Source organism: Perognathus longimembris, chromosome 4 (assembly GCF_023159225.1).
Source record: "Perognathus longimembris pacificus isolate PPM17 chromosome 4, ASM2315922v1, whole genome shotgun sequence".
Lineage (NCBI taxonomy): Eukaryota > Metazoa > Chordata > Mammalia > Rodentia > Heteromyidae > Perognathus > Perognathus longimembris.
The window spans coordinates 50,823,593-50,851,098 of NC_063164.1; the positions used below are offsets into that span (position 1 = coordinate 50,823,593).

Below are 27,506 nucleotides of genomic sequence, written 5' to 3' on the forward strand. Positions count from 1 at the left end.
AGACTGCAAAATGATGGGTACTAAAGTCACTACAACTGAGCAAAGCATAAATAATAGAACACAAAAGCATTCAAATAATTATAGTGGCAGGATATGGATGGTGGTTTTGTTTTTGGGAAGTACTGAGGTTTGAACTTGGAGCCTTTTGCTTGCTAGGCAGGTTGTCTACCACTGAAACATGTCTCTAGCCATTTTGGGAGAGTGCTAGTCCTTTTTTAAAAGACAGAGTCATGTTTCCTGCCCAGGCTCACACCTGAACTGTGATCCACCTTTTAGGCTTCATGTCATCACTGACATGACACCTATGTACTACCACACCCTGCTTCTTCTGTTGAGTTGGAGTCTCCTGGACTTTTTTTGCCTGAGACTGGCTTGCAACCTTGATCTCCCCAACCTCAGCCTCCTATATAACTGGGATGACAGGCATGAGCTACTGGTACCCAGCAGTACATTTCCTTTCTATAACACCCTTCTGATGAATGAATGTGCTCCCTAGATCTGGAACTGGCAACTGCGCAGCCCATATGGCGAGACAAAGGGACAACCCCACATACCTCCAGGAAAGCCATGGCCACATCGTCTTCTTGTAGGAGGTCTCCGTATGTGGCGGCCCACTGCAGAACCAGGCGAATGACTCGTCTCTTATTGTTAAGGGCATAGTCCATTTTCTCCTGTTCGGTACCTTGAGAAGGCTGTGCGTGGTAAGTGCCAGGGAGTCAAGGAAGACACTGCGTCACTATGCACTGAGCACTGCACACTGAGTACTGCACACTCATTTCACTGTGCTCCTTGCAAAGGCAGAAAGTGATAGGCCCCAGCTTTAGATGGACGGAATTCCTGTCTTGGGCTTCCAAGAAAATACCACATAAAATCCCCCATAAAGCGTCAGTGCCCAAAGTGTGAAGGCCCTTGTTAATTCCTGCTGACATTGTCATCCATGTGGACAAGGATTCTCGGGAAATCTACAGGCGGACTACCACTTTGGGTGGGGGGGGGGTGATGTCACTTGCTCACATTGAGGGCCTTATCACCTCTTGTTGGGCCCCATAATTTTGCCACATCTCTCTAATCCCCTTCACTTTATGAATCTTTCTAAGTGGGCATCTTGTTTTGCTGAGACCATACCGGTCCAGAATGCATTGAGGGCTGGTCGCAGAGAAACTCACCCCATGTTGGAAAGAGAAGGTTCCGGCCCAATCAGTCCTCTGAGCCTTAGATACTCTGCCCTCCATAGAATCTTCTCTTGATTAGGATCACAACCTATTTCATTAGCAATTCATGCATTAATGGCTGGCCATCTTTGTGTGTGTGTGTGCGTGTGTGTGTGTGTGTGTGTGTGTGTGTGTGTGTGTGTGTGTGTGTATACATGTGTGCTAGTCCAGGGGCTTAAATTCAGTACCTTGTGTTCTCACAAGGCTATCATTCTACCACTTGAGCAACATGTCTAGTTTGGACACTTTGCTGGTTAATTGGAAATAAGAATCTCATGGATTTATCTACCCAAATTAGCTTTAAACTCTGGTCCTCAGATGTCAGCCTCTTTTGCAGCTAGTTATAGGTGGGAGCCCCTGGCCCCCAGCCGACCATCTTAATTATAATCTACTTGAGAATTGAGATGATATATCATTTGTTTTATACTTAGCATAATAACTTTACCTAGAAAATTTGATTATTCATGAATAGAACAAATATTTCAACGAGTGACTGTTTCTAGCATCTAGACTGTTACTAGAGTAAAAAGCCTGCTCCAGGCTGCACTCTGGCACGGAGTACAGTAGGGAAGGCACAGCAGGCACTCAATAAGCGTGTTAGGTTAACCATGGCATTCACTTTTCAGCAATTTATAGTAGTTCTTATTGTAGACAATTAGTTCAACTTAGGATGTAGATCTTATACTGTGACTCACACACAAGATACCTCAGTTGGTTAAGCCCCACTATATAGAAATGCTATGTGAAATGTGATAGAAATGCTGTTTCCTTTCCACAAGTGGTCAAATGGACATGAAAAGACTGGAAAAGACCAAGATTACATGGCAACAAAGTGGAGTTGGTTTTGACTCCTGAATCCAGTTACTTTTGTTTCCATTATGCAACCCTCCTGAGCCTCACAGCTAGCTGGCTGCAAGACCAGCCATGTCTTAGCTTACAACCATGACTTACTTAAAAGGCACCATAGCAAGTTGCCTTGGCAGTGCTGTGAGAGCCTAGCACAGGGCCTTTCTAAAAGCACCGTAAATAATCATGATCAAGGTAAATGACAGAACCTTAAAGCAAAGGTTTACTGCATGTAAATGTGTTGCAAAATGGCTTTCATAAATTGAGCAGGAGATTCATAAAAAAAGAAAATTGCTCAACCTGTATTGCTACAATTCTCTCTGAGCTTACAATAAAAAAAGGAAGAAAGATCACTTGATGTGAGAATTATTTCTGCTCTGATTAACCCTTTGGTCTCTTGCTTGTCTACATGTATAACATGGCTTTTCTCAGTCAAGAATTAGTCTTTTGCACCCTCACCTAGCAATACGATTTGGGTGAGTCACTTACTAAGCAGCTTCAGACTTTCATTGACTCACCTAAGCAATGAGAAGTAGAATGAATTCATTTCCAGTTTCCCTTTCAGCTGCCAAATTTACTAACACTCAAGCAAGGTAGACCACCACCCAAGAATAACATAATAAAACTATGCTGCCTTTCCATGTTGCTTCTTCGTGTTATTTTGTGTAACTTGTGCTTGTGTGTGGGTGATGGTTTGTCCTCATTAAAGTTCATGTTTAGACCTCATTCCTTAGCACAGCAGTGCTGAGTATGAATATCTTCCTTGAGGGACTAGATTTGTTCTCTTGGGAATGAGTGGGTTCTTACTGGGGTGGGATGTTCTAGAAAGGTGGCTCCTTTGTCTACTGCCTGTCTTCTTTGCACATGCCCATGTGCCCTTCTGCTTTCTGCCATGTGTGGAGTGGCAGGAGCCTTCACCCAAAGCTGGAGGGAGGGCTACCTGATCTTAGATTTCCAGCTCTCAGAATGGTGAGCAAAATAAACTTGTTTCTCTTTATAAATTACCCAGGGTCTGATATCCTAGGAAAGCAACAGAAAATAGATTAAAGCATGTGAAAACTTGACTTAAATCAGGTTTTGGCAAGTGCTATCTGCTTTTGTTGTTGCTATTTCTGAGCCGTAGGAGCCAATAGGGAAGACATGGGTAAGATAGATGGGGCATAGGTGTGGTTTGGGGGAACACCAACCTTAGTAAGAGCCAACAAACATTTTTGAAATCTATGTAGCTTATGTTGTGAAGTCCCTGCTAGGCTAAGCTCACTCTCTCAGTTGATTGCTGTGAATACCCACATGCCACTGGGGGTCACACCTGGACCTCTCAGTCCAGGCATCTTCCTTCTCTGCTTTTCTACAGCTCAGAGAAAATGCCTGGGAACAATGATCCATGCTGTGAAAAATAAATATGCAAACACCATTTTGATCTGTCATCATCAGTTTTAACATAACATCTCAGAGTACCCTAACCTACTATAGAAACTAAGATCTTAACCATAGTTCATGATGGACCCAACATGAGCTTGAGTCTCCCACAGATGGCCATACTATGCAAAGGAAATGAAGCACTTATAGAGTTGGTATATTGGGAGTCCTTACCCTACATTTAAATAAGTAGCTGTAAAACAGGACATGTGGTTTTTATGAAGCAAATGTATTTTCAATTAAGTGAATATAAGATTCAAAAAATAATCCAAGTGTTTTATAAGTCATGGGTAAAGAAATAATTCAAATAGGTTCCCCAATTAATAATAAAGAGATGACTTTGAGGAAGACACAGTGATATACTTTCCATGTAGCTGAACTCCTACGTTCTATTGAGTATTTGGTCTTTTCTAGTTGTGGGACACTAATGTGGTTTGAAACACCAGGCTGCCATGCAATGGATGTCTCATTCCACGTGCTGTCTTGATGTAGATACAAAGAAGCAGCACAAATGTTCCTATGTTGGAACAACAGTACCAGAGGTAAGCTGTGTGTAATCCAGGGGATGGCAGGACAAGAACATTAAATCTGCCGTATCTCTGTGTATCATAACAAAGATTTTTATTTATTTATTTTTTTGGCCAGTCCTGGGCCTTGGACTCAGGGCCTGAGCAGTGTCCCTGGCTTCTTCTTGCTCAAGGCTAGCACTCTGCCACTTGAGCCACAGCGCCACTTCTGGCCGTTTTCTGTATATGTGGTGCTGGGGAATCGAACCCAGGGCTTCATGTATACAAGGCAAGCACTCTTGCCACTAGGCCATATCCCCGCCCCATAACAAAGATTTTTCTTGCCCTCTTTCCTGATGTGGAAAGCTACTTTTGTCTACAATGAAAGGCACAGTACATAGTTGGAGAGATTAATAATACTGTTTTGAATGTGTTTCAGTGTGCCAGTTTATGATACCTTTGTTTATGTGATCATAACCCATAGTGCACACACACACACACAGAACCTGAAGAGAAAATATTCAGATGAAGCATTGACGTTGAAGGGAGGAAATGGGCCCAAACTATTCTGTATGTAAACAGCAGGTTTCCCAATGCAGACAGGGCTCTTTCCACTCCCATGTTGCCCTCTACCCCAAGGCCAATAGTGTCTCAGTGTTAAAGTTACTAAGAAGAGCTACATTTGGGGGGCAAAATGCCTAATGGAAAAGAAAGACTTTTTTTTTCTCTTCTCTTTTCCTTCCACCCCTATACCCTCTCTCCCTTCCCTCTTCCCTACCCCTCCTCCTCTGTGCCTTCTAGAGCTGCTCAGCACAAAGAAGACCTGAGTAGGTTTGCAGGTCCCCATCCTCCATGAGCAATTGCATAGTCTCCTGGGAGACAGGACTGGCCACTGCCAGAGACAGAGAGGGGACACTTCCCTTTATCATGAAGGCTAAGGATTTTTTTTTTTTTGCCAGTCCTGGGGCTTGAACTCTGGGCCTGAGCACTGTCCCTGGCTTCTTTTTTGCTCAAGGCTAGCACTCTACCATTTGAGCCACAGTGCCACTTCCACTGTAGACTTTTCTGTTTATGTCATGGTGCTGAGGAATCGAACCCAGGGCTTCATGAATGCTAGGCAAGCACTGTACCACTAGGCCACATTCCCAGCCACATGAATGTTAAGGATTTTTAAATTTTATATTTATTTATTTTGGTGTTTGGGGGCTTGAACTCAGGGCCTGGGTGCTGAGCCTTTTTGCTCAAAGATAGTGTTCTATCACTGAAGCCACAGCTCTACTTCTGGCTTTCTAGGTGGTTAGTTAAAAATGGGAGTCTCACAGACAAGACTTTCCTTCCTGGGCTGGCTTCAAACCATGATCCTCAGATCTCAGCTTCCTGAGTAGCTAAGATTATAGGCACGAGTCATGAGTTCTGGCTCTAAGAATTATTTTCCTCTGGGAAAGCTACAATTTTATTTCATACAGTTTCACCTTTCTCCTCATAAATGTTTGTTTATTGAACTGAGGTGAGGCTAATCTTGTACTTATAGTTGAATTCCAAGGCCCCTCTACAGGCAAGATTTTGAATTTTTCCTCAATTATCTATTGAATATTATTGTTGTTGGCTATAGTAAGGCTTGAACTCAAGGCTTCGGTTTATCAGGCAAGTGCCCTACCACTGGAGCCACACTCCAGTACTCTTGTTTGTAGTTGAATTTTCAAACAGAATGCCTTGTTTTTGCCTGGGTCAGCTTTGGACCTCAATCCTTTTACCTCTACCTCCTGTGCAGCTGAGATTACAGGAAAAGTACCACCACATTAGACCCTTAAGTCAGATTCTTAAGGGACATGGAAAAGACTTTGTGTGTAATTGTGCCTGAAATGGTTACAGGCATCGAGAGGAGCAAAAAGTATTTACAACAATTTCCTCAGGATTTTTAGAAGATCTATAGTTGAAGGTTTGTAAAATAACCTAGAATTTTTTAACTTAATGGAACTCTTGGAACTAGAACTTAAGCTCTCATTTTTTCCTCCCCAATACTCTTTTTACCGTTCTAGGCTATTGAACATTGCCTACTGTTAATATTAATTTCCTTAAATATATATTATGTAGCAGATTCCAATTCCAATGATTTATAAGTTTTTTGGGGCTGAGCATGGTTTGGTACACCTGTAACCTCATCATTACAGAGGCTGAAACAGGAGGATGCCAAGTTCTATGTCAATGTAAGCTACAAAGCTAGACTTGAAGAACAAGAAGGACGAGGAGGAGAAGGGGGAGGAGGAGGAGGAGGAGGACAGGAGGAGGAGGAGGAGGAGGACAGGAGGAGGAGGAGAGGAGGAGGAGGAGGAGGAGGAGAGGAGGAGGAGGAGGAAGAAGTCATTTGCTGGATAACAAGGAAATTGTTCTGAGATGGAGAAAAATGAATGCCAATAAAAAGAAATCTTCAAACCAGACAAAAGTTCATTAGGCAAATCAAAAGGCCATGGCTGCCACCTGGCTATCCTGAGACAGAGGCCAAAGTGCGGAGTGTGATGTACACCATCTGCTACCCCAGTCTACCAGGAAAGCAGGGGCCCTACAGCTGAACGACACTGTCACATCTACCCCTATTCAAATTCCAGCCAGAGCTGGGATTCCAACAAATATTTCTCTTAGTCAGAACCCTTGAGAGCAGGACTTGGGTTTTAAAGACATTGTGACTCTCCATAATTTCTAGGTAAAGAACAGGCACACAGAAACACTGAGACAAACAAGCAAGTGAAACGCCTTAAGTGTTTGTTGATTGACTCATCCTCATACAGTTTGGAGTATTATACGCAATACAGGCCCTCACCCACCCCTTCACCAAATCTTCATAAGTATCTTTCAAAAAACCTTCAAAAACATCTTTAAAATCTTATCTAGATGAACTGGCATTCCTATTTTGTGAAGTTGTCAAATTCAGATCACAAATCTCGTCTACATAAGTTCATAAAGCACTCTGCATCACCAGGTAGAGTAAGTCTATGCAAACACCCAAACACCAGGTACAAATCTACCCTGAGTTTCTTTCTGGGTATTTCAGCTACAGGAAGACATGCTCTCAGAGTGACTGCCATCTGTGAATGGGGCCCGCTACTTGGGCACTACGGCCTTTGGCTGGGACCTGCGTTCGGCGCAGGTGAGGGCTGGGAGCAGAAGCCGTGAAGGTCACAGAGCAGGCGACAGTCGTCCCGCCCTGCCAAGAGCAGCCTTAACATTGCATTGAGTCATTTTCCTCATGCCGGCTCTGCCGTTCAAACACTGTAATTATTTCATATATTTTTACCTAGTTATTATCTTACTCACCACAGGCACCTGTAATTTTTCTCTATTTTTTAACTGCTCATTTACTTATTCTTAATTCAGCTAATAATGGTTCCATGTATTAAAATGATCACAGGGAAAGTAAGTGAAAACCTCCCAGGATGTCGAGGCAGCAGATTCATTACAGCCTACAACAGGGAATAAAATATTATGTATACTTTTTGCAGTAAGTACATGCTAATTATGCAGCTATTTATAAAACACTTATCAACATTCAAACTGATACTCTTCAATGTTGATGTTTTTGCAAACAACAACCCTGCTTTGCATGCGCGATCAGTGCTTGCAGCTGGAAACAAACTTTGAGGGTCATTTGGCCACTGATACCAAAGCCAAAGCCTACACAGTGCCATAGTTCTCCCATGATGGTACAATAGTAAGGGCAATCGTCAAGGGGATTTCACGGTTTCTGATGTAGTTTCACACACACATAACCTCATTTGATCTTCACAGTAAGCAGGTGAGTGGGTAGAGCAGGTGTAATTACCCCGATTATACACCAGGGTTCAAGGAGGTTAAGGATAATTGCTGAGTAATGTAGCCTGTAACACACAGGTCTTGAAGACAAAGCTGACTTCAGAACTTTTACAGATCTCTCACTGGAAGCTGGGGCCTCTTTATTACCTGCTTGCCTTTGTAGGAGCAGCCCAATATCCTGAACTCTGGCCACTGGGTCTACTCCTTCCCTGAATGCAAGGTCAAGTTCTGCATTTAGATCACCTAGAGCTCCATATCCTGGGCTTCCCCAGGGAAGGGCTGCAAGCTTTGGTGAGTTCATTTCTAGAGCCCCGGTTTGCTCTGCAGCCTCCCACGATTGCAGTTCAGGATGACATGAGGTAACAAGCAGCACATCTGTCTGGCACACGTGACAAATTCAGTGCACCCTTGCCACCAGTCTTAGGACTGAGCGTCCTCTGGAAATCTCTTAAAGTATTTCTAGTGGGCAGTTGGAGAATTTTCCTGAGGCTCTGTATCTGTGGGTTTTACGTGGTGACATTAGCGGAAGCTGTTCCTTAGTTGTGCACTCGTGCTCACTCTGAGCCTGCAAGAGCTCCTGAGCTACTGGCCATTTCTCAACACATCTCCCATCTCTTGCTCAGAAGACTTTGTTCTTACTGGCATTTAGAATTTACTGTGTTTTTAGAAATCTCTAGTTCTTGGTACTCTTCTTTAAAAAAATCTCAAACCAGCTGAGCAGTTAGGACATGACCCAATACAACACACTGCCTGGATTCAAATTTTCTTCTAACACTTAATAGTTACATAATTTGGCAAATTGGCTAGCTGCTCAATCTCAAATTCTCTGATTATAAAAACCAGGATTAAAAAAGTCTACGCCTCATAGCTTTGCAGTTAAGAAAATATCTGTGCAATGCTTTTCATGTATCTGCTAAGGTAGTTACTTTCTTCTAAGAAGAAATCACCTTCATATCGTCATCAAATCAAGTCTTGCTTACTGGAAGCGGCCATCCAACTACACATATGAGAAGGAAATGGCTCTGATGATGGCTCTTTAATCACTTTTCAGAATCAAAAGTGGGGCACTACCATTTGTCCTCTATTAAATGTTAGGTGATTAAAGAAAATAAATCTGAAGACTATTTGTAAAAAGTTAGCCTTGTCTCTAGAGCTTGAACCTAACACTGTTGTAACCCTTTCATCTGCATGTAAAGCAAATTTTGATGTGCGTTGGTTGCTCTTTGAGGTCAACATTTTCAGGTCAACATCACAGAGCTATAAATGACAGAGACCCTGTCTTAGGAACATTGTATTTGTTTCTGTCTAGAGAAAAACATACAATAAGCAATTTTAGCTGAAACTTAATGCCAAACCCATACTCTATCTTTCTTGAGAAAACAAAATAAATCATTTCCATTCCCAAAGCATAATTTTTTATTGATTACTAAACCAAACAGAATTAGTAGGCTACTACAAAACATTCAACCAAAATTGCTGCTATGTCTAAATCTTTGTAAGTTTAAATGTAAACCATTTACCACTTAAGATTCTTTTAGCCACAGTAAGAGTCTGTCCCAAAGTATTCATTGTATCTGACTAGTATTCCCTGATAGGAAAAATAACCCAAACAAACCCAACCTATTGGCCAGATAAGATTCAGAACCGGTTTCAATGCTGACAATGTCATCATAGACTTCATGCTTTTTTTTTTTTTTTTTAACTGTCTACTTATTTCAGCTTTATCCTAGGGTGCATTTCCCTTAGAGTTGAAAGATAATTGTTGCTAGCAATTGGGGTTACAGACTTGGTGTGTTCTATCTTAAAGTTCACAGTGTTTTCATTTCAAAGAAGCCTCTCCTTGAATTAAATTGGCCTTGTTTAGCTTGAGCCTGCAATTTGAGAAGCAGCTGTTGGCAAGGGCAGCCAATTGCTCTGAGTGGTCGGAGTGGCCACCTAACGTGGCACGTGGACTGGGGAGTCAACCACCATGTCCACTGCAAGTCACAGTCACATTAGAGCTACCCTGTCATCCTCCAAAATCTCTACGAGATGCAGCACCTCAGCAAGTATCTTGTACTACCTGCCTTGATTCCTCCTCAATATCTAATGAAATAATTGATACAGCAGTTCTTTAGCCTCATATTTGGGGGAATAGGTCTTAGAAAGATAAAGTCAATAGTGTGAAAATACTCCTAATCGAGGAGATAGTTACACACACACACACACACACACACACACATACACACACACACGGTAGAGTTTAATCATAAAAGCAGAAAAATTAAGACAATAGGAAAGTAACTTAGCAATGAAACCCAAACCAAAGGAAAATATTTCAGAATTCATTCCAGAATTCTGGAATATTCTTCATAAAATTATTAATAGGAACCAGTGAGAGACTAGGTAAATTTTGTTCTCTTTTTGGTGGCAACTGAGACATTTTTTTTCTTGCAATGAAAATGTTTTAAGGATGTCAAAGCTTTTGCATTTAGAAAACTGGTATAGAAAAATATTTAATGGCAGAGAAAGGTACTTACAAGATGCTATTTGATGAAAGAGCATACATAATCACAGTATGATCCCATTTTCACATTTAGAAGCACATACCTATGTGTATAGAGAAAAGACCAGAAGGATACACACCAAACTGTTAACCCACAGTTACACCTGAGAGTTGATAGGGTTATACACAGGCTATTTTAATTTTCTTTTTAAGATTAAAGGAAAATGGAACTGACTTTTAAATGAGGATTTTAAAAAAGATTTAAAAAGCTAGAAACGAAAACTATAGAAATTGAACAAATATGATTTTCAGTCTCATTATAAAGCACTTGTATTCAACAGGTCAGATCATGTCCAGAGTGTATCTCATGAATAGAGAGTCTCTCATTAGCACATAAAAGCCCTGCTACATTAACATTAAACAGAGTTCTACCATCTTCTCCCATGCTAAAAAGCAAAATTGGAAGAGACCTACAATGTGGATTAAGGAAAGAAATAGGTGTCACAGACTCAGGCCTCAAATCTTTTCCGTAGTAGTAATTACCTTTCTCTGAGCAAATCATAATTTTTCATTATCCCGGTGTATTGATTTGGAAAATGAGTGGTGAAAAATAATGACTTCTCTACAGAGCTGCTATGAAAAGTCAGAGACATTAAGTACTTTAAAACACTCAGGCAAAGTAGCTGACTATCAGAATGTGGTTACGTAATTTCCTGTCCTTATATTGTATGTTGAAAATATAGAGGTTAATGCACTTGTCCAATTTCATATCCTATACCCTGCTGCCTATGGGGGTACTACTAAGTGTTGGGGATTATTAGGGCCTGGGAAAGACTGCCCTTCCACCAGCCTTGGGACAATAGAAGCCCCTCCCACCTTTTGACCTCCACCCCTTGGGAGGTGAACACGTGCATGCCACCATGATGGGGTTGTCCCGCCCACAAAGGGAAGTTTCGTGATGTCACTTGATGAACGTGACCCCTAGCCTATGACTGACCCTTTGGCCAGCCCCCTTTCCTTCCCGCCATTACTTCTATATAAGTGCCCTTCCATATTAAAGTCTTTGAGACGCATTCCACCACCGCAGCGTGTCCCTGATGCCTTCCTTTCGCCTCCGCCCTCGGTAACATGTGGGGGGAACTGGGGGGAGGGGAAGCTTCAGCAACCCGTCCTCAACTTAGCGTTTGCCCATGTGAGCACGCCTTTGGCCTTCCGCTGGCGGAGGGCCAGGCTGGGTGCTCTTTTATAGAGTTTGTAGTTACCATTCTCCCCGTGGGGGGAGAAAGGGGGTGTCCAGAACCCCAACATAAATGGCGCCCGAACGGGGACCGAATTGTACGGCCGAGAAGTTCGGGGTACAGTATCCCCACAGATTGCTAAGTAGGATTTTAGAGGAGGGTCCTGCCCATCCAGACGGGGCAGAAGCATGGAGACATGGGCTCGCGGGACGCGGCGCCAGAGAGTTGCCCCGCTGTGGCGATTTGGCGCCGGGCGGCGGAGGGAGCGGGGCGCGCTTCCCGCGGAAGCATGTCAGTGGAGCAGTGGGGCCGGAGCAAGAGGAATGCGACCCCGGGCTGGGGTCGGTTAGTTCTGCTCTGTGCGCCCCGGGCCAGACGGCAGGCACCCGCAGTGGCGCTTGAGAAGCAGTGGGTGGCCGAGCGCCGGAGCGGTTTGGCTTGCGCGGGCTGAGCTGAGTACACTGGGCTCTGCGCGGCCCGGGTTCGCGAGCTGCGTGCGCTGGAGCCCGCGTGGCACCAGGCGTCCTTTGCGGTAGCGTTTCGGCAGCCGAGTGTGGCGGGCCGAGTACGGCCTCCGCCATGTGGGAAGCTGTGGCATGGCGGCGGCAGAGCGTTGGGGATGGCTGCTGCTTTGGCAAGGCTTGTATTTACAATGGCTGGGCTGGAGCCAGTGCGGCCCCAGCCCGCGGATGGAAAAAAAAAAAAAAAAAAAAAAAGAGAAGGCGTGGCGTGCAGTTTAGACCATGGGACGGTGTCCCGCTGGGGTGCGCGGGCGGCAGCGGCGGCTGCAGCCCGGCAAACTGCTTTATGCCCGCCGATGGTCGTTAAGCTCAGAAATTCGGGTGAGTTGGTTGAATCCTGATTTCTCTGACTTAACACACACGTGGAGCACAATGGGGCGCGCCATATTGGAGGCGGGGCCCCGCCCATTCCCCCCAGGTGAGGGGCGTGCCCAGGCTCGCCTGGGCCGGCCGATTGCACTGCAGGTGAGAGAGGCAAGCACCCCGCTGTGCTTGCCTGCACGTTCTCTGTGTCAGACTCACAGCTGCAGACGGGGTTAAGTCTGAAGTTATGAACTAAAATGGAATATTGAAAGGAAAACAAAGAGTTTTGATACAGCAATAGGTAATTTGATTAAACTTCCATGTTTACCGGTTCAAAGAGATAAAATCAACTGGAGTTTTTCTAGATGGATAAAAGGGTTTGCTTGTCCACTGTGATTTAAAAATTGTCATGTTGGGAGTGTGTAATTAACAGGTTTCCCTTTTGTTTTTTATTCAACCACGTGGTTCTATAATGGGCAAATTAATATCATTTGCCGCTGGAATTCCAGAAAATTTAAATGGCCAATCAAAGCAATTTTAAAGAGCGCTCAGGTATTTTTGTGTGTGTGTGTGTGTGCACGCGTGTGGTTGTTGGTAAGATTTAAAAGCATAACAATAGGTTTCCATCCCGGTGTTCGATGGAGATAAAGGTGCCTATAAAAATTTCCATAAGGTTCAAATATGCAACATGTGGTAAAAGTTCACCAGTATGTTATTTTATACTCAGTGTGTTAAAAGTTAAGTGTGCATGTAGCCTTAACAACTCTTTGGCATAAATTAAGATTTTACCTTCCCATTTTCTCTCCTGTGTTCTCATAAACTCTCAAGATCAAGAAATTGAGATTGCTTCATACAAATGTGACCATTAACCTCAACTTTCCTGACCCAGGATTAATATACTGCTTTATAGGATACAGGTGGACAGATGTTCTAGCCGCATGGACGGTCGCAGCTCCTGGATAGGAAGATGCCACCATATTCTGTTCCCGAACTGCCTTGTTTCACTACTAATGATTCTTTGCTCTCTCTCCCATTGGAAGCTGCTCGAATGATTTATGAGCCTTGAGTAGGATGTGAATAGTTCCATCTTAACAGTTACTCCAGGTTAAATCACCATAGTTATGTTAGTGGTCACAGCTAGCCAGGTAAAATTTTGGGATTAAAAAAGTCTTAAAATTTTGTGATTAAGAAAGTCCTTTCACCCTGCTTACACCAGAAGGGCTTCGATATACCAGAGCCAGAAGTGCTGAAAAATTTTGAACACCCTAACCAATCTATATAGAAATTTTGCAGGCAACCCAGAGCAAGATGTGAGCAAGAGATACCACTACAGCTTTGCCTCGAGTTCCCCATCGCATGGCATGGAACTTGCCAAATGGGGATGAGGGACGCAGCCACTTCCGAGACTGAGGATTCCACAATGCTTTAACCCTTTGCCCTTGGTTGTCATTTATCTGTGTTCTCTTTCACTTGCCAGTGGGATTCAACGGCGTGATTCAAGTTGATGGCATGTAAATCTCATGTTTTCTAAGTGTTATAGCCAAACCTTCACAAGCAGTTTTTGGTCAGTTCTCAACGACCTACAAATGGATTATCTCTGTTGTGTTTTTTCCTTGTTGCTCAATTGGGAATAAAAAGGGCTTGTAGGACTATGACTCCCTGGATAGTTCAAAGCCAGCCCGGGCAAAAGGAAAAAATCTCTCCAAAATCCCACCTCCCAGTTAAACAGCAAAGAGCCAGATTGAGAGCTCAACCACAGAGAGCGAGCAAAAGGCTGAAGCAGCACCGTGACTCAAGTGGTAGAGCACTAGCCTTGAGCAAAAGTGCTCATGGACAGTGCTCAGGCCCCGAGTTCAAATGCGGATGGAAAAATGCAATTCCAGCCACAAACGTTGAAATTCCTGGGACTTGGCCAGTCCAGGAGACGGAAAGGTGGAGTGGAGTGAGAGGAGAATGGTGCCATATTATCCTAAAGGGAGATGCCTTGTTTCACCCTTTCAAAATGGATCAGAGCCGGGAAATCGAGAGAGATAATTCCTGTCCATTTCCTTCTCTTTTGCCAGTTGTATATAGGTGTATATATATATTTATTTATTTTGCCTCTGACTGGCTATGCCAAACCAGTTTTCTATCATTAACCACTTCTTTCAGTCGTTTCTCCTTACTCGTTCACTTTACAATTGGGTTTATGCTCCAAAAGGGAACTGTTCCTGGCTTATGCCCAGGGTGTGTTCTATGCCATTCATGCCAACCAGCTCTGAGAACTTGTCGATACTTTGCCTGACCTTTTCAAAAGTGTCTTTTGACAGAATAACATCTCTTGCTGAGATCACCAATGGGGAATTTGCCGTTCACAGTCGTCACCCTAACACAGGCCTGAACCCTGGAGGCACCAGCCTTGGAAACTTCTGGGTATGCCCAAAGACTCAGGGGGGGCTGGAGAAAACCATAGCGCTCTCTGGCCCTAGTGACCATACTCATGGTAATGATGGGGACTTTTTGCCAGCTACACCGGACTGCCAGGCTGACCAGGGGCCCTTGATTTACGTCGCCCCCTTGACAGCAGGAAGTAGCTACAGAAGACGAGACCTCCATCCATACTCCCTGCCTGGTGGCCGCCGGTGTCATAATTTTAAAAAACAAAAGGGGGAGGCATTCCCCAGGATTAATTAAGGATTCCCTAGGATTAATTAAGGATTAGTTATGCTTATGTTAATTATCCAGAAATTTTAAATCATCCCGAATCAGTGTGGGATGGAGTACAGTATATGTGTTTTTCCCCGAATCAGTGTGGGATGGAGTACAGTATATGTGTTTTTCCAGATTGGAAAATTAAACCCAGAGCACCCACTCTGGAGAAATGTTTTCTTGTTTTCTCCAGGAAAAGGAGGACCATGTTGGACTTCTGCTCTCCCATGAAAATATGGAAAGTAGGACTGCCTACGGTAGGAGGCAACCAAGCTTCCTTTCCTTGTCTGCTTTCTAGATTCCTTCTTGAGCATCTCATGGCTCATGGAAAGTAGGACTGCCTACGGTAGGAGGCAACCAAGCTTCCTTTCCTTGTCTGCTTTCTAGATTCCTTCTTGAGCATCTCATGGCTCATGGAAAGTAGGACTACCTATGGTAGGAAGCAACCAAGCTTCCTTTCCTTGTTTGCTTTCTAGATTCCTTCTTGAGCATCTCATGGCTCAATGTTTTGCTGTGGCAATACTGCCTACAGCGTCACACAAAGAAACCAAAGGAATTTTGCACCATGCTTCTTCCTTTCCTCTCCCCCTGCTGCTAGACTTGGGGAGTCCCGTTGGAAAGAAAATAGGAGCTGAGGGTATTGACACTCAACCCCAATGTTTTATGATAGAAATGTTTAAAAGGGTAAATGCAAAGGTTTAACACCTTGGCTTCAATGTTTATATAAAAGAATGTTTTACTAATCACTTATGTTTGAGTTATCAGCTACTGTGAACTGCCGGGAATGCCAGAGTTTCAGCTTCTACCTCACCAACAAAAGAGGGCTGCTGTCTGCACCTTCCTGCACTTGGCAGAAACCAGCTGAGGATTCTGACTTCTGGACATAGCCAGATGGATGGACCCTTACCTACCCCTCACCCCAGTTTTGTGGAAGGGGCCCCACAGATCTTATGTCAGCATTTGCCTTATGCCCACACATGCCATGTGTTTACAGCATCCCCTGCTTATTGAAAAAAACAAAAAGGGGGAGATGTTGGGGATTATTAGGGCCTGGGAAAGACTGCCCTTCCACCAGCCTTGGGACAATAGAAGCCCCTCCCACCTTTTGACCTCCACCCCTTGGGAGGTGAACACGTGCATGCCACCATGATGGGGTTGTCCCGCCCACAAAGGGAAGTTTCGTGATGTCACTTGATGAACGTGACCCCTAGCCTATGACTGACCCTTTGGCCAGCCCCCTTTCCTTCCCGCCATTACTTCTATATAAGTGCCCTTCCATATTAAAGTCTTTGAGACGCATTCCACCACCGCAGCGTGTCCCTGATGCCTTCCTTTCGCCTCCGCCCTCGGTAACATGTGGGGGGAACTGGGGGGAGGGGAAGCTTCAGCAACCCGTCCTCAACTTAGCGTTTGCCCATGTGAGCACGCCTTTGGCCTTCCGCTGGCGGAGGGCCAGGCTGGGTGCTCTTTTATAGAGTTTGTAGTTACCATTCTCCCCGTGGGGGGAGAAAGGGGGTGTCCAGAACCCCAACAACTAAGTAGTGTATTTGTGAGGTTTGCCTGCTCATCGCCAATTGGTCACTTGTTTGGTACATTAGCTATTTTTGTTGGCAGGCAGTCTCTGTGAAACTATGCTGGAAAGTACTGTGCCTCCAACTGACCAATATGTCGAATGACTGACCACAAGGTCAACTAGACCCTCGTTCCCAAGGATGTGGGAAAGAGGTGAGGAAGAGCCCAAGAGGTTTGGCGCAGAGACCCCAACATAAGGCTGCTGATGTCGGCCCCCAGGCTCCCTTCCAAGGCCTGAGATTCCAAAGATCTCTTCAGTTCTCTGAGTTGTGCTATTATCTTCTGATGAATCACTTCATTCCTTAAGTTGGGCAAAGTTCGTTTATGTTGCTTTAAGACCAGAAAAACCTAGCTTGGTTAGGGCCTGTAAATCACCTCCTGGAGGGAGTGGAGTACTGATGAGTGTGACACAGAGGCACACACTCAGATCTAACCTGGGGGACAGAGCCTTCCTTTTACTCACAGGATGTGTCCCATCCTCCCATCCCCAACTGCTACTGATAGTAATTCCTGTTGAAACTCTGTTTCCACCCAGTATCTAAGAACTAGACTTGTGTTGTTTCATGTGGTAGCCACCACCCTACGTGCCTGGGGACGTTTAAATTCATGAACACTGAATTTAAAATTTCAGTTCCTCACAGTTCTAATTTTAAATCTCTACTGGGTTAGCCCGTGGTGGAAAGTTCTACTGGGAAGAACTGGCTGGACAAGTTCACTGATCCAAAGCCCTTTCTTGATTATTCCCTCAAAACGGAGCTGCCAGCAGGCCTCCTCTCGGGCCTTTGTGGTGTCCCTGAGTTCTCCAGGTGAATGCGGAAAGATGGGTCCACAAGGGCCTTGTGCAGTTGGAGAAACTATGAAAATGGAAAGTGACATATTTTAGGAATATACCTAGAAAATTACCAAGAGACTTGTAGGATAGATAGAAGTCCTACATGCCACTTTATCTGGTTTTAACATGCCTGCGTGGCTAAAGGAAGCACAGATAAATATATACCATGCCAGGGCTGGGAATATGGCCTAGTGGCAAGAGTGCTTGACTCGTATACATGAAGCCTTGGTTTCGATTCCCCAGCACCATATATATAGAAAACGGCCAGAAGTGGCGCTGTGGCTCAAGTGGCAGAGTACTAGCCTTGAGCAAAGAGAAGCCAGGGACAGTGCTCAGGCCCTGAGTCCAAGGCGCAGGACTGGCAAAAAAACAAAACAAAACAAATATATGCCATGCCATAGACTGTGAAGAGATCTTCTAAAGCCCCAGTTCAAGGTTTAAAAAGTCATTGAGCATCTCAAACTTCTAAAAGAAGTACATTCTAAAGGACAGGACTTGAGGACTGTCACTGGCCCTGCGAAGGCCAGGCCACTGGGGGGTAGAGTATACCTCAGGATCCCCATCTGTTATAAAGCTGACAGTAACCCAGCAGGATCCTATAAAGATAAAATGGTATTACATAGCCCATGTTCTTCAAATGGCACTGGACATACAGAATTGATTCAAACCAGATGGATGAAGAGAATCTAAGTTCTCACAGGGCCAGGTGTGAAGGAGGGAACCGGAGAACACCAGGCAGTATAAATGACACCCAGCCTTCCCAAATTTCCTCAGTCTACTAAGAGGAGGTACTTAGGTACAGGGTCTCACACTTGCTAGGCAAGAGCAATGTTCCCGTCCTTAGAATTGACTATATTGTTGCGTTTCTTGTCTTCCTTCTTCCTATCAATAGTTTTATGGCACAGACACCAAAGTCAGCGATCTGAATGTTCTCAGTCGAGTCTTGAAGAAAGTGAGTTACTAAGTGACGAAATCAGAATTTACAGAAAGCACCAGCTTAGTGTCAGGACCTTGTTCAGGTTCCAATTATCAACATGTTCACCCTTGGAAAATAGGAACCTTGAACTCAGCAGTAGTTTTCATTTTCCTTCTAACAAATCTCAAAGGACTAATAATGATCACCATGTATGGAGTAGAAAGTGCAGAGAGCTCCTGAATTGTTTTAATTTTACTTGAGAAAAAAGTGAGTATGAGGGCTGGGGATATGGCCTAGTGGCAAGAGTACCTGCCTCATATACATGAGGCCCTGGGTTCGATTCCCCAGCACCACATATACAGAAAATGGTCAGAAGTGGCACTGTGGCTCAAGTGGCAGAGTGCTAGCCTTGAGTGAAAAGAAGCCAGGGACAGTGCTCAGGCCCTGAGTCCAAGCCCCAGGACTGGCAAAAAAAAAAAAAAAAAGTGAGTATGAGCCAGAAAGAATATATAATATATGGAAGTCTCATTAAGCTGTCATTACTTGGAAATATAGTTTCCAGGAAAATAAATACCCACATTTCACTTCTGCAGCTCCCTCTGAGTAACACATTCAACTCAAGCCTCCCATTAGCACACATTCTGTTGACTTCAAAGAGAATTATAGGAGAGCAAGAAAATGAGAATCTGGTAGAGCAATTATAATTGTGAAAAAGAAAAACATGCCAATATTGATTGGATTACAAAAGGAAGGAAGGAAGGGAGGGAGGGAGGGAGAGAGGGAGGGAGGGAGGGAGGGAGGGAGGGAAGAAGGAATGCAGGAAAGAGGGAGGGAGGTAAAGAGAGAGAGAGGAAGAAAGGAAGGAAGGAAGGAAAGAAGGAAGCAAGGAAGCAAGGAAGGAAAGATTGATTCTCTCCTTCAATGTATTTGATTCCTCAAAAAGTTTTGTTGCTTTTAAAATAAAACTATTTAATAATATACTTGCACATGCTTCCCAAAGTGGAAGTAAAACATAATATTCATCTTAACATTTTCTGAATGGTCTCTCTGTGCAAGATATGGTTCATCACTAGAGTGATTCTAAACACTGTAGAGAAGTGTCTAGAACTCTTCCAGCTGTCTAGGGAAACTGTCTCCTTGGAATTTCATTTTCTCTCTGTGCTTTAAGACAATGTGACAATGATAAAGACTGGCATCAGAGGAAGCAATATGTGGCTCTGGAGGAGACAATGGAATGGGCTAGGAAGAATGCAAAAGCAGCTACCTGACAAGGGCACCTAGTATTTATCCCTGCAGGTGAGCAGGGATTAATATGGCAACTCAGACAAAGAACACAGGCAGCCTGTGAAGACAGTCTTTTTTGTCAAGGCTAGGGAACCATCCCTAACAACAGTCCCAGATCTCTCTGTCCACCTCCTTCTTCCCAGGCCTGTGCATTCTTCCCAGCTTCACCTTTGCGAGTGCTATGTTTGAGTATACTTTGTCTCTTTTGGAACTCTGGTTGAGATGTGTTTCCAATGTGAGGGTGTTGGGGGGCGTGGCACCTTTAAGAAGTGAAATTGCTGCTACCATTCAAGGCCCTCATAGCTGATTAATGGAATATCTGTGCGATGGGTTACTTCTGGCTGTTAGAAATCAAGGCTGCCCTTGTGTGGATGCATGGCTCCTGCACATGCCTGTTTGCCCTTCTGCTTTCCTCCACGTGGCAACATACTGCAAGGATCCTGCTACATGCACTGCCCCATCTAAGCCTTCCACCCTCCCAAAGCATATGCTAAACTGACCTCTTTTCTGTCTAAGTTATCTAGTCCCAGGAATTCTGTGCATGCAAAAGAAAATGGACTGAAACCCTAAGGGAAGGGGGTTTACATTTCAGGCAGATAGTGAGTCAGAAATTCCTGAAGTGGGCAGGGTAAAAGAACTGGAGTCTGTGGGAAAATGCTGGCCCTGCCTAGAGTGTGCCGGAGAGTGGAAAGCACACACTGGTTGGCCACGCCTTATCTTTTCAGAAGCTGAGGCAAGCGCTATGGATCTGCGCAGTGTCTTCCGAGGAGCAGAGACTTACCACAACAAAAGGATATTGGGCCACCAGGGCTGGGCAAAGCTGGGTATTTGGCATAAAAACACAGTGCATCATAACAAAATCATTTAAAACGGAATCTGGAAGGGAAATAGAAAAGGAAGTGAGGTTCTTGTGAAGCCATTAGGAAAGCAGGTGCATCTATTTGTTTGCTCTTATCCCTTGGTTCCTCTGTGGTAGTTCAGGGGGGTGATTGTGCTGTACTTGGATGAACCTCATAAGAAATAATATCAACAGAACTCCATCTCTACCTCCTGAATAGCTAAGATGACAGGGTGAGTCACAACGCAGCTGATACTCTAAGCAGCAATACATATCACCTCCCTCTAAAACTGCCACTGAGAGTAAATCAGGATTTTAAAAAAGAAAAATCAATGCTATGCATGGGTTTAGTGGCTACACAAACCTTGTCTGTGTGCATACCTGTTGCTTCATTTAAAGCTGGCTCAAGGCGAATTGTTTCTAGAAAATGCTCTAAAATTTTTTCAGGAGTTCCTGACATCACAGTATACCTGTATAAAAAATAAAACTGTCTTTAGTTTTTTTTTTCAAAAATGAGCAAATAGCAATGAAAAGCACTTTCCTTATGTATATAAAGCACTTTCCTTATATATATATATATATATATACATATACATATATATATTTAAATCTGAGTACTTGTGGCTAGTATAGTCTCCATGCCCATTACAGAAGACAATAGAAAATCAACAATGTGAGCGGTTATTAAAAATGCTGTGTTTTTTTTTCTCCCTACATGGAACTATAGTAAACTTCTTGGAGAAGAAGTTTCTTAGCAGGCTAGAAACTAAGGAACACCAGCCTTGTTCTAAAGAGAAATGGAAAGGAACATATAAATCACAGGGCAGGGCAGGGCAGGGCAAGGATGGGACAGGCCAGGGGAGAGAGAGGTGTGTGTGTGTGTAGAATGACAGGAAACTTCATTATCCATATATGGCTGATCTGCAGCAAAATTTCAGTCCCACAGTGGATACCCCTGCCTATTTGTGGAATATTCTTTCTTTCCCAACTGTACACTGGTATGTACTTCGAAGATGCAGCTAATAATAAAACAAGAGAAAAAACCAAAACTTCAAATAGCAATGAGCAAACAAACTCTAGTAGCATCATGAATAGGAAAGAAGTCAACAGTAGGGAAAACGTATATAATGAATTTTGTTGTCAAACATAAATTATTTGGGGGAGGCTGGCAATAGCTATGAGTTAAGGAGATCCATCCAAGATTCCTTGCAATTTACGGTGGAATATTTACTCTTTAAATTGAATGTAGGTGGCTTCAAAGTCAAAGTCAAGATGGTGAGAAGCAGTTCATGGAAGCTACAAAGTACATGAAGCTGATTCTGGTCGTTTGTCTTCTGGAGCTTACAGCTCTTCTTTCTTGCTTGGCATTTTGCTGAATGCAAAATGACAGGAAAGAAAAGCCACGAATGAAAAGAAAATTCTCTAATGTTAAGAATGCAGGGGTAGAATTTGGCTCTTGCTGCCTCAGCAGTATGTTTCTTTGACTGTTTGAGGCCTTGTAGGAAAGGCTTTAAGATCTCAGGATGGGCTGGGATGTACCTCAGTGGCAAAGCACTTGCCTAGCAAGTGCAATGTCCTGGGTTCGATCCCCAGTACCATAAAAAAAGAAAAGACAAAAGATCTCAGGAATTTCTGTAACATGTGAAACCTCTAGGTCTTTCCTTCTGCTAAAGTACAAGAGCAGAGGCATGTTATTACAGGACCCTGAGCATTGGAAAATATGGTGACTGGGGCAATAAGGTGACCTGGATTGGATAAGGAACAAGAGTTGTCTATTTGGAATGTAGCCAATGCCTGAAATTATTCATACACAGATTCAAAAGGAAGCTAAAGAGTTAAGTCTTTGAGGAAACCCAGCTGCTTTGCAACTTAGAGGAGGAAAAAGGAAAAGTACCAGGAAAAATAATCTAACTTTGATCTCTACAATATGACCTCTTTCTCAAAGTAAGGCAGGCGACAATGGTTGCAACTCTATTGAAGGTAATGAATGTTGGAGGTAATGACTATCTGTAAGTGATGCCCAGTGCTTCACTGGGGGATACTGCTCAGCTCCTGTAGGCATTCCTGGAATATGTGCTTCCACATCTGTCCAGTGCTTCCTATGTCCCAGACGAGGTGAGCACTGAATTAGGTCATATTTACTCCTGTCAATTAAATATTCTCACACTCTGCAGAAGGAGAAAATACTCAGATGTATGTGGGGGAGGGAGCATTGAGTGTAAGTCAGAATTAGTGAAGGGAAGAGCTGTGGCATGAGCTATCTGTCTGCTTTCAGAAAACAAGTGTGTGATCCACAGAATCTTTCTGCCTAGATAGAAAGATGCTGTATTCAGAGAACAAGTAACTGCCTGCAGTCATTTCGAACAGGGAACCTTGTCATTAAAAACCTTCCTCTTGGGGCTGGGGATATAGCCTAGTGGCAAGAGTGCCTGCCTCGGATACACGAGGCCCTAGGTTCGATTCCCCAGCACCACATATACAGAAAACGGCCAGAAGCGGCGCTGTGGCTCAAGTGGCAGAGTGCTAGCCTTGAGCGGGAAGAAGCCAGGGACAGTGCTCAGGCCCTGAGTCCAAGGCCCAGGACTGGCCAAAAAAAAAAAAAAAAAAAAACCTTCCTCTTAAGAGGGCCTTCTTTGTTCAGTTAGTTAAAAAAAAATATATACTTAAATGAGTGTATAAATTCATTCTTCAGGTGAAAACTGGCTGGGAAAAAACAATCTGTAAAGAAAGACCATCTGTTTATTTTTTCACATGGCATTGGGGAGCTGCTGCCGAATTAATTATAAGCTTTATGGTCAGCAATGTTGATGGATACATCAGTTTGAAATCTATTCCCTTTGTGGGAACTTTCATCCTGCTAGCAGGTGGAGGTCATATTCTGGTATTCTTTGTTTGGATTTCTCTTGGCTAGAGTATTAGGTCTGAACAAAGCAAATTAAGGCTGGTCATAAATCTTTCACCTCACTAGTTACAATGTTATGCCTGCCTGGCCAGTGGGACACCCCACCAGATCTTTCTTTGGCTCTCAGATGCCCTCTAGTGGTGTAGCCACATGGCTGCCCTACTCAGCCTTCATAAAAGATTCTCAGAGCTGGAGTTCCTTAAGGGCTGGGAACTCTGGAGAGGAAGGGTTGGAAACTGTTGGCTAGATCAGTCTGTGATCTTGAGGTTTCATATCTGGCAACATCACACCACTTTATGGTTTTCTTTTGTGTGGGACACTGCCAGGAGCCTACTGCTTAACCTCTGTCTAACGTGAGGTCAAGAGCACTTGAGGCCAGACAGCCTGGCTCTTGTCAGTTTACTCCATGAAAGAGCCATCACAGATCAAGTCAAGCCACCTCACTTCTTCACATTATATAAGTGGCAGCTTGTTTTTCACTAGTGATGGAAAAAAAAATTTCCCTAATACCAAGTCTCCAAAGGAAGATTGTTCTATCAGTATCTAGAAGAAAAAAGAAAGGCTAGAGAGAGGAGGGAAAGACCATTTCCTTGCAACATGAGAGAGACAGCAATGGAGCAATAGGAGCAAAAAGCAAAACAATAGCAAAACAGAAAGTGTCCTTCCCAAGTTTAAGTCCCCCCCCCCTTTTTTTTCCTTACGGAACCCACATAACAGGAAGACAAACAAAATGGCAAATGCTTAAGTATCCCATAGGATGTATCTGCCTTGTTACTGACATTGCAATAGTCATATTCACAATTGAATTGCTTGGGCGATTTACCAGTTTGGGAAGGTTAAAATGTACACATAAACTCTTCTGCATTTCTCAGAGGAAAAAGTGATTGACAGCAATGAGGTAACACTCTCTGAGCTTCAAAAGCACAATTTTTGAAGACAGAGGTACTCTGGGCCTTTCCAACATTTAGGTCATTCCTCGGACATAGTTGTTGGCATGTAATGGAATGCTAGTCCCAACTTATTTACTTAGACTCTTTTCAACTCTGGTCTAATTTGCAGAATATTCAATATGGAAAATTACCTTTTGAGAAGGTGGCTTTTCATTTTCCAAAGAACTAATTTTCTATAGTGCATTATTTTGTACTCATGGATATTTCTTAAATGGCTTAATAAAAACCTGCACTTTTTTCTTTGTGTATGTGTGCACGTGTGCAGACATGCCAGTACTGGGGCTAGAACTCATGGCATGGCCAATTGTCCCTGACCTTTTTCTCTCAAAGTGCTCTGACACTTGAACCACAGCTCCACTTTTGGCTTTTTGCTGGTGAACTAGAGATTAAAGTCTCAAGGATTTTCCGGCCTGAGCTGACTTTGAACCACAATCCTCAGATCCTAGCCTCCTGTGTAGCTAGGCTTCCTAGGACTTCTTGAAGCCATATTCCCAATTCTCCTGCTTTACTACTTCAATGAAAAGGTCTGATGCAGGTAGGAGGTTGTAACAAAATGTAGAACTGAATACAGCAATACTGAAAAAGTCATATTAAACAGGAAGCCTGAGCAATGTCAAGCAAATCTCTTTGCCACACTGGCAAAATCAGTAAGGGATCAAAGAGATGGGCTAAAATCAGTACTTTTATATTTGAAATCTGGGTTTCCATCAAGGACACTCCTTCCGATCAGATGCAAACACCATGAAAAATCCTCCACAAGATGTTCAAATACCAGATATTGCCACCATCCAGAGGTCTGCATCCACTGAGTGCCTTGTAATCCATTGTTCCTCCACTCGGGTGCTTGAATAGGGTGCAGAGAGAAAGGTTTTGAGTGGAGGAGAATATTCTCTCCAAGATTACCAAGCAGCCAGTCTCAAAGCAGTGCCAGATATGGATACTTTATACTCCACAAGATGTATGATTAGTCAATAGAGAAAGAGGAAAAAAAAAGTCACATTGCTGCCATCTTCCACACACACAAAAAAGAAGAACATGCTATTGTAGAGATGACGATGTGGTGTGAAAAGGTTAATCATAGTCTGGCAATTACAATGTTGGATGCAAACACATACTTTTGCTGAGGCTGTGAGTTTCCTTGATTAGAAGCTCTGTTCCCTGCTGGGACCTTCTCCAGCACCAAGACATCTTGGTCATGTTCTTTAAGTCTGACTGTATTCGCCTCCACATCCTGCAAATACAAATTACACCACATACAGATGCTGCCTTATACTCAGACAATGAAAAAAATTTCCAACGTTTCAGAAACTCATTTGGTGCTTGTGATGCTAATTGTTGCGTCTACAAATTAAGTCATTTTCAAAGTCAAGGGCTGGACTGGTCAGAGGGAGAACCAGATGAGGCTCGAGACATGCCTTTAAAAAAAAACAAAAAACCCTCTAATTTTATTCCAGATGAAAACCAGCAGCACAGAGTGACATGCCTGGCTCTGAGAAATCTTTGGGCAATTGTTTGCAATGGTGGAGAGGGGATGTATATCTCATAAAAATATGTGCTGAACCGCATTTGACTTCCACAAAGTTCTTTTCTGCTTCTGAGTGCATCTGGTTTCCTTAGGCATGGCACGTTGGGGCTGGGGGCATGGCACAAGTGGTAGAGCATGCACCAAGCAAGCATGAAGCCCTGATTTCAAACCCCTGTACTGCAATGGCACCACCTCTGTCTCTAATCAAGACTGCTCTTTTAAAAAATCAGTTTGAATTCTGTTAGACGTCTTTTTCAGTCATTTTGAATGACTTTATAAATTATATCAACAATAAATGGTCTAAATCTGATTCCTTCAAAGAATATTTTGATGGAGTATAAATTCTGTGTGTCAACTTCTAAGTGTTTGTCAACTTTACCTCTCTACTTCAGTATGGATTTATTTATTTTTGTTTTAGAATTTACATTATTGTTATTACAGAGGTGATAGAGTGATATATTACATATATCAGGTAATGAGTACATTTCCTTTCATACAGTGTCATCTGTTCCCATTCTTTCCCATTCAGAATTTTTTTTTTGCCAGTGCTGGGGCTTGGAACTCAGGGTCTGAGCACTGTCCCTGGCTTCTTTGTGCTCAAGGTTAACACTCTACCACTTGAGCCACAGCACCACTTCTGGCTTTCCCTATATATGTGGTGCTAAGGAATCGAACCCAGGTCTTCACATATACAAGGCAAGCACTCTACCACTAGGCCATATTCCTAGCCCTCAGTATGGTTTTAAATGTATTTTTCCTCAACATTTAGCTTCCATCTATCTTAACAAGCATCTGGTAAGAACCCATTTAAATTCTATGTGGTAATTTTTTTCTTTTACTATTTAATGGAATCAATTTTAATTTAATTCTCTTGACATTGAGACATTCCTAGGACAAAAATTTGTTGCCGGAAGTGTTTGAAAGCAGAGGAAGTGGGGGAGGAGGAGGGACAGTCCATCCACTAGGAGGGGGAAGAAAGGAGCTGCTCTGGGAAGAGGGGAGTCGAGCAGAGGTGCTTAGCGAGGCCTCCTGGGGGAACTCCATCTAAGATGAAAAGAACACAGGCTACTTAGAGAGTATGATGATGGGACATTGTCATCATCCACAATTAGGGCCTCTGCCAGTCATCCCTCCCACAGGACCAGGACTGTATGTGGAAGAGTACCCCAGACAAATTTTTCTAAACACCTTGCACTCCCACAAATACCTTATCACACTTAGAGAGCAGGCTCCTCTTCAGAGCCAACTTTAAGTATGATTGCCCAGCTCCCATCACTTCAATCATTCATCTCCTTGCCAGAGGCAAAGAAAAAAAAACAACAACCAGAATGCCTTTAGTGTGAAACCATTTAAGAGGAAGCACTGGAAATGAAAATGCTTGGTTAGAGTAATCAAGATTGGGTTAATTCTCATTAACACGTGATCACTCCATCAAAGTCAAGAGACTGAGAAGATAGAAGAAAGGCTCAAATTTGGGGAGCAAGGGGAGAGGTAGCCACTAGGAGGGGCCACTAAGAGAGGGGAGGAAGAAGGACACAAAAATGGATGCCCAGAAAGCCAGAGAGAAACTTCCTAAGCTAATATTTTCCCAGACACCCATGTGCATGGCTTCCCATGGACTGGTAACAGGTATGTGCAGAAGCATTTGGTCCAGCACAGCATC

General features: G+C 43.5%; 1 protein-coding gene across 1 annotated transcript in view; it reads right to left on the minus strand.

Annotated features, from left to right (window-relative positions):
- Rapgef4 (Rap guanine nucleotide exchange factor 4) overlaps positions 1-27,506 on the minus strand; it is a 297,243-nt gene that overhangs the window by 40,815 nt on the left and 228,922 nt on the right. Inside the window, 4 exon segments of the mRNA XM_048345237.1 lie at positions 555-705; positions 20,426-20,504; positions 20,848-20,936; positions 25,434-25,549. Coding sequence (XP_048201194.1) covers positions 555-705; positions 20,426-20,504; positions 20,848-20,936; positions 25,434-25,549 — 435 coding nt within the window.